At 39.6% G+C, this 8,240-nt stretch overlaps 1 protein-coding gene across 2 annotated transcripts in view; it reads right to left on the bottom strand.

Annotated features, from left to right (window-relative positions):
* The window catches only part of pdcd6ip (programmed cell death 6 interacting protein), a 20,494-nt gene extending 12,371 nt beyond the window's left edge, over positions 1–8,123 (bottom strand). For both annotated transcript variants that reach the window (XM_085346557.1, XM_085346558.1), the window contains exons 1-6: positions 7,840–8,123; positions 5,479–5,533; positions 5,322–5,391; positions 2,884–3,011; positions 1,844–1,997; positions 825–925 (exon numbers count right to left, since the gene is read on the bottom strand). In XM_085346557.1, the coding sequence (XP_085202683.1) occupies positions 825–925; positions 1,844–1,997; positions 2,884–3,011; positions 5,322–5,391; positions 5,479–5,533; positions 7,840–8,045 (714 nt within the window). In that variant the 5' untranslated portion in view covers positions 8,046–8,123. The remainder of the gene's footprint in view (positions 1–824; positions 926–1,843; positions 1,998–2,883; positions 3,012–5,321; positions 5,392–5,478; positions 5,534–7,839) is intronic.
* Between the last annotated feature and the right edge of the window lie 117 nt (positions 8,124–8,240).

The following is an 8,240-nucleotide window of genomic DNA, read 5'->3' as shown; positions in this document are numbered from 1 at the left end:
CATAATTAGTGACTTTTAAATAGTCCCAGATTTGTCCTATCAGAGACATCTAAAGATTTTTATTTATCAACAATAAAATATGGAGAAATAAAATCTCAGTAGAAGCTGAAAGCAAGTCTCGTTTTATACAATTAACTAACAAAATATTAACAGATTATGTTTTTTGTTGGCTGACAAATTGATTGATAAATCCTTTCAGCTTTAAGGTATGCAGATGGAGAATTTTGCGTTTTTATTGTAAGAAAAAATATTTTTCAATGAGCTATAATTTATATTTGTACAGTTTATATCAAACATCATCATTTCTAACACGTCACAGCTGTTACATTTAGACATGTGGAAATTCCCACATTTAAATACTTCAGTTATAACTTATAACAGCTGCCCTTTTCTCTGTTTCGATCTGCTTAACTCCAAAATATTAAACGTGCAGCGTGGACCTCTGTTAATGTGTGTGTGTCTATGTGTGGTTGCATCATTTAAATTGTTAGTAACTACTTTAAGATGTCTTTGATTAAACGGAGAGAAACCAATCAGAAAGAACAAAGGTCAATATGTAGTTGAGTATTAATCAACCAGTCACAGTGAAAACAGGATGGAAACAGAAAAATGACAACAGAAAGGGTGTGAATGGGACAGTCCCACAACCCGAGTATATTTCCCACATAAACACAAAACAATACACACAACCAGACACACTCTAAAGCATTAAGAGTCCACGCTCTGCATGTCTGCACCCCGCCGAGCACATGGCTGACCGTGGATGTGTGGCTTTCCATCTCGTGGTTAATGTGTAACTTTGTGTGTGTGTGTTCTTCATATACCTTGGGGAGGTTGTCCTTATACTGACACTGCTTGAAGGCATCTCCGTAGAAGTCTGCCGCCTGATTGGCCAGCTTAGCGATGACAGCGTCTTTCATCTTATCTACATGGTGAACAAGAGCCTTTTAAAAGGATGCACCAGGCAAAGACAAACACGTGAAAAGACTCCAGATAACAAGCTGCTTTACTCAAAATCACACATTAACCCTCGACCACTAACGCCGGTAGTCTGACAGTCCCAGGAAAGGATGGACCAAAGAACCAATTCCCACTTCCATTATTTATTTATTTTTAAGATTTGTTTTTTAATTATCACCAAATTCTTCACCAATTTTAGAAACTTGGAGTGTGCTTGTGATGCTTTTTTCCATTTTATGAGATTTACTTTAACATAATTTGATGGGAAGTATTTTTTCTCGGTATATCCAGTAAAACAGACCCAACGTTATTGATAATGATGCTGGTTGGTTGCTTTGGTCAAACTCTAAAGTGGTTCTCTGAGTGGTTTTCAGAGCTGACTGCTTCCACTACATTAAAACATCACAGCAATACATGTTAGAAAAGTAATCTACAACAAAATTACACAACTTCTCAGCAGATGAGTTTTTGTTTTTTTTATATAAGAACCTATTTTATAATGTAATCTTTAAAACTCCAACACACAAACTGTGCAGACAGAATGGGGACAGAAGCTGAGAGTAACTGGGACCTAAACTGCTCCCATCAGCACTGGAAATTAATCTTGAGACCAAAAAAAAAAAAAAACTGCTTAAGTGGGTAATTAAAGATGATATATAATTAATTAAAGTACAATACTTCATTTTATTTGTAACATAAGCTTCTGTGAAAATGTTAACTTGCAAGATGGCCCACAGAGTAAAACTCTTAAGCAGTAGTAGAAGTGTCATGCACTTTTTAAAAGTATTCAAAGGGGCTTAAAATAGAGTCTGTGTTTTAAATAAATGATCATCAAAATGCACTGAAAGGCTTAGTCATGTCTTCAGGGTCAGGGCTTTGGTACCTGAAGTGGCTTTAAGAAAGAAGACCTCCTGGGCCTGGGCCAGCATGATGAGGCTCAGGGTGCCTACAGTCTCAGGGGAGATGTCCATGGTGGGCTCCCTGTTCAGAGCAGACAGCACTGTGTCCTTGATGTGGCCAAACGCCCCGCTGGCCAGCTAAAGGAAGACACCAAGAGGAAAAAAATGAATCCAATCCAAAACTAAAAGAAGATTTTTCCCCAAAAACAGAGCTAACTGTGGCTTTCAGCCAGCTTCCTGGGCCTCAAATGCAGCACCATCAGGTCACATGTTTGATAAGAGCGTCACATGTTAGAAAAGAAATAAAAATACAAATTTGTAAGTCCCGCCTGTTTCTGTCACACTCTGGTCTCGAGCTTGGAGTGAAACATGTCAGATTTGCATTTTGTTTGTTTGTCTGGTTAAACACTCTGCAGGCCTACTCTTTCTGAAGCTTTTCATCCTTCTGGGGAAGCAGATCAATGCAAATATTTATTATCATCAGTGGAAAAGTCAGACTGATGCATTTAGAAAGATAGGGCTAAACTTCATGAAGTTCATCCTGATAAATTTCTGACAAAGAGGACAAAAATAGACGTACAGCAGAGTAAACCCAAAACAGCTGTAACAGGATGGATCATAAAGGTGCTACAAAGAGCTTTGAACATTTCCTGGCTTCAAACACACAGGCAACCGAAACAGAGGAGAGAAACACTCTGTGCATCTACTCTCTGGAGAACATTTGCACAAACATTTGAATCCTGGAAATTTTACCCCTTATCTAAATTTCAGAAACAAGAAGAATCGACTCAGTTAAAACAAACAAACGAACGAAAAACAACACAAAAACAAACACAAAAATTGAATATTTCTCCATATTTTTGTAAAAGACAGCTTGAGTGAACTGTTTTATGAGAGACAAAGGTATAAATTATCTTTTTTTTTGGTGGGCTCCGGGTTTAGGTTTTGTTTAAGGAGAACTAAATATCATCTAAGTTTTAACAGTGATAGTATACTGTGTGTTACTGTGTGGTAGTACACCCACCTGATAGTATTTGGCAGAGGTCTTCAGTCCCTCGTCATTATCCAGATTCTGCTCTGAGGCGATCTGACTGGCCAGAGCTGCCACGTTGAACAACACACACGTCTTCTCATAGCCCAAACTGGCCAGAGCTGCAACACAAAGGCACAAGAAGGGCTCACTCTCAGTTCCACAACATAGTTGAGATTTTCCACTAACCAAATGTGACGCAGCATACAAAAACACGGCCACAATTTTCCTTTATTACTATGTAAAATGTTACTTTTCCTAAAATTTCAAAAGTTCTAGATCAACATGCTTTTATTTGATTGATTTCTATAAATTTTTATCTCCAACATGTCAAACCGTGTTTGTTCTTTGAATTATTGTGGTTTAGTCACAGTGCAAATAGATAAATAGTCATTTACAGTAAGTTTGTAAATTATTAAACTTCTGATAAAAAACACTGCTACACTTATAACAAACTGTTGATTGATCACAGTCACATGACGTTATCGCCACAAGCTTTAAGTGGCCAGTATCACAAAGAGGGAAAATCTCATTGGTCAGGTCGCACCCCTAGGTGTGTGTAGCTGCACTGAGCTGGGGATTTCCCATCCCAGCTGAGAGGTTTGCTCATTACATAGTTCTGAGAGATATTTAGAGACAGCGAAGTTGAGATAACAAGCACTGACAATATTGGAAAGTAGGGCTGCTCGATTATGGCAAAAATGATAATCACGATTATTTTCACTGAAATTGAGATCACGATTATTTGACGATATTTATTTAACCCTTTAAGACCTACTATAGAACCAAGTCCACCAGAGCTTATATTATTTTTTTACATGCTGTAGTGCCATTTGTGGGAGCATTTCAAGTTGCTATACATCAATACAACTGTTATAGCCCATATTTTAATAATATGTATGCATTAAGTCCATAGTAATTACATAAATTGCAAAAAAGTGCAATAAACTACAAAAAAAATTGAAAATCGCTTTTGTTTTGTTTACATATATTTCTACTTGGAGAAATTTAAGAGGTTTATCCCTCAAAACTTTAAATACAATAAAGTTGCAAAAAATAGTTTACAACAACAGGAAATTTATTTTGAGTGTCTTCATAGTTTTATTTTGGAGATACAGCAATTTTTATATACTGCAGGAAAAACAAAAAACAATCCTATGATGCAAATTTGCAAAGAAAACAGCATGTGCATCATTTCACTGTGGGAAGTGTTACGAACAGCTGATAGGAACGGCAAAGCGTGTTTCTGGAATATTATGTTTTTGTTCCTGCAAGCGCTTTTTATGGAATTTTTGCAAAGCTATATGTGGAACGAAACCGTGACCAAGGACAAGCTGATGGCATCAGATGTAAGTACAACTCCTCCGGTTTCATATGCAAAACAAATTATTGCGCTAGCTTACACGGTTCAGGTTCTACAGGGATTTAACAATAGTTACGCAAAACGGAGCATGCAGCTCTGACCGGCTTTAAAGGGTTAACAATGACTTTAAAAAAATAATATAAAATAGTGTGCAACACCACTGAAGTTTTTTTTTTTAAACTCTCTTTTCAACCAACGGCAGTCACTCTCCAAATAACTTCTGCTTAGCTTTCCGAGCTTCCCTCGGGTCCTCTTAATCAGCGGTCTCCAACCTTTTTTGCGCCACGGACCGGTTTATGCCCGACAATATTTTCACGGACCGGCCTTTAAGGTGTCGCGGATAAATTAGGGAGGGGCTAATAATCGGCTCAGTCATTTTTAATGATCGTTGAAAGCCCAGATCGTAATCGTGATTAAAATTCGATTAATTGAGCAGCCCTATTGGAAAGTCCAGATTTTTGTGACTATGTCACTGCTTTTGTTTTTGTCAGGATTCTCTGTCTCTTCTTGCGCTGCATGGGTGAGAAAACTCACAGAGAGGACAAAGTGACATCAGTTTTTTCCCCACTGAATATTGTTTCAGGTTGTTGAAACAGCTGTTTGCATGGATTTACACAAACATCATTCCTTCAAATTAACAGAAACAGAAACAATCCAATGGTTGAGAACTCCAGCTGATCAATATGACGTATGAGTAACTGTGTGTGCATGTGATTTCCCCTTGCTCTGTTACACAAGAAACACATGTCAGCACCACATACTTCTTTATGAAATCTTTCTAACTCCATATGACATCTTGTTGGGCCTGTTTCATATGTGCATTGAATTAAAAAGAATTGTTTCTCACTGGGTGTGTTTCATGACTGTGTATGTGAAAGAAAGATGAAAACACAAAGAGACAGGAGGAATAAAAGACAGAACAACAACTACGTACCTCAGGGGCAGAGTTTTAAATTTACAGGAATTAATGTGATATCATTTCCTCCTTTTACAGCCAACTGTTATACACACAATGACATGCACGTGTTCTTACGGAGGTAAAAATACGTGTTAAAAAAGCCAAACTTACCGAGCTTGACGGAGCCACCAAATAGCGATCCTTTATCAAAGGCATCCTTCCATGTGAAGGTTAAGCAGAGCTGCAGAAACAGGAAGAGGCTTTGTGTTTAAGTGCTTTGGCTCTGTAACTAACACACGGTCATGCGTGCTGCAGCTCAATCATTTACCTGGTTTTCAGAAAAGGGGAACTTGGGCTCGACGGCACACAGCTGATCATAATATCTGCAGAGAGTGATGAAACACCACAGATTGAAACTTTGATTTTGTTTATATCTAAATCCAGAAATAACATTTCTCTAAAAAGTACTCAAAGGGACTTCAATTCATGGCAAGTTAGGAAAAAAGTAATGAAGAGACTTTGAAACATAATTGAAATGAACCAGCTGTATAGAGGTAGAGAATGTTATGACATCTGTGGTGTGAGGAAGCTCAGCCATTTCAGAGTCATCTGACAATGACTCAGGAAACAACAACACACACACGCACATACACACACACCTCGGCTCTTTGTCCTATCAGTATCAGCGCCTGTGATGTGTGAGCAGTCTATTCTGAGGTATGACATCAGGGAATCCCTTTTACCGATCCTTCAACATTTCTCTCCTGAACTCAAAACACATCAGTAAACACACACTGGTGTTTAAAACAGAACAAACTGCATACAAAGTTTGTATCCTATTCTCTCTCTCCCTCTGTCTCTCACTCACACACGCACACACACACGCACACACCTGAGCAGTGGAAAGGTGAGCCGAGGCGTGCCACCTGGTTAGCTTGAGAGAGAAAGAAAGGTTCCTACGCAAACAATGGTCACCATAGTGACACAATGCTAACATTCAGTGATGGCGGCTTAATCAGTTTCAGCATGCTTCTGATCGGTCCTGAGCAGACTGCTACTAAACCACAGGTCCCACATCACACACAAAAGTCTGTAAGTTAGTTTAACCAACAGATTATTATATTAATCTTTTTCAGACAGAATTATTTTTAAATTGGTTTCTATCAATATTTCCCTCAGAAAACCCAAGAAAACAAAAGAGCATAAACTAGCGCTCACACAGTAAGGAAATTTGTTCACGTTTTTAGAGAGACAGGACAGAAAAAAATACCTGGGCTGACTTTTGATCAATTATTTCCAGTCAGTTATTTAAAATCAAAATCTTAAAATAAACAAACACAAACTTCAATATACCTACCTACACAACAACAAAAGGTTGGGATCACAAATTTGCATACCTGGACACTTACTAAGGTAATATGAGAGGACTCTATGCATTAAATAAATCACGAGTCATATTAAAAAGGACAAAGTCCGTACCTGTATGTCACCCAGGAATAAGAAACAGGCCTGTTCAAGATATATTCATTGCAGAAGAAAGGCTACACTGAAACTAACCCACTAATATACTTTTGTGCCCTTATTTTGGAAGTTAACTTTAATCTCAGCGGTCATAAGAACACATAGGCTGCAGGTATATAATAACCCATCAAGTTTAAGAAAAGTCACAAATATTAAGCTGATTTTGTCCCCCAAATTGAAGTTTATAAACACATTTATCCCTCTCCCTGGAAAATACAATCTCCCTCTCCCCCCTCCCTCACCACAGCCTGGGGTTCAGGATCATTTGAGTGCCACATCTCTCTCATCCCTCATTAGTGCCATGCCTCATTTATAAGTACCGGTAAGTGTAGTTACACGGGAGGAAAGGCACCAGTTAACAACATAGAGGTGACAAGGACACAGAGGGACTTTGTTTCACAAAAATATATCACATCTATCCTACCAACTTCCTCTATGCAAAGCACTTAACACAGTGACACCATTTATGCTCAGCTTTATGGAGCTCTCAGTGACATCAGCAACTTCTGGCTGACAGGAAAAGGCACGGTCTGGACTCTCTCCCTTTTGTTTTTGCATCTGTAGATGAGCAGACACATACTGAGGCTTTTCTCACCAACACTGCCTCTGTGCTGACAAACGCGTCAAAACTGCCAGTTAGACGTGATTAAGCTGCATTTTGCTATTGCTAACACTCACACCGAAGGCTTCCTTCTCTAGGCATTTGCGACAGGTGTCTGTGTTTTAAGTATAAGTTTGTTTCTTACAACTCAGGTTCTTTTCTCACATTCAGAAAGTTCAAATTCAGTGTTTAAGCTAAATCTAGACAAGGTATAGTTTTCTTTAAGCCACTTTAGCGTAAAGGCCATAGCTATAAGTGTGAACCAGGTCGGCTTTCCATGCCCAATTTACCCTCACAAGCAACTGACAGTTCGGTTAAACCAGCCAGCACATCCCGCCTGTATTCCCCCCGCAGGGAAACTTGGCAGGAGTAACAAATGACTCAGTTATTTCCCTGAGAGCGTCCTCCTAGCATTTTAGCTCGGTGCTAGCAGCTCAAAGCTAACCCCGCTGGGTGCGGCGATGGCCGAGCTAAATCAGCGCCACAGGTGAGACAGCCGTTCGAACAGTTGGCGTTAGTTACATAGCAGGCGGTTCACGTGTTATGAAACAGTGTTTTGTTTTTTACCTGAGTAAAATCTCCAGGGAGCTCTCGTGTTTGTCTAGCGGCCTTCCCAGCGCGCTCTTGCGGAGCTTGTTGAGCTCCTCCACGGCGCGGAGATACTCTCCCTGATCCTCGCTCGCCGGGTAAGTAGACGTTACGAATTTCGACAGCGGTTTCACCAGATCCACTTCGGACGATTTTTTCAACGGGACTGAAATAAACGTCGCCATTTCGGCCCGTGAAAGCGCTTTATTAACTCAGAAAAAACAGATGGGAACAGCGAGCCAGGGACACAAACAAGAACGATCACTTCCTGGATTGTGACAAGCGACGTCAATTACGTAATGGGAAGCGCCGAGGCGCAGCGCGCAGACTCAGTGCCGCTTTACTGAGAAATGAGCAAATGGAAAGAGAAGGAGCTTTGA

The sequence above is a fragment of the Diplotaxodon limnothrissa genome, linkage group LG22, assembly GCF_057381915.1.
Source record: "Diplotaxodon limnothrissa isolate DT_005_m linkage group LG22, D_limnothrissa_male_GT1.1, whole genome shotgun sequence".
NCBI lineage: Eukaryota > Metazoa > Chordata > Actinopteri > Cichliformes > Cichlidae > Diplotaxodon > Diplotaxodon limnothrissa.
Note: the sequence above shows the minus strand (reverse complement) of the source record. Positions and strands in the feature narration are given on the sequence as shown.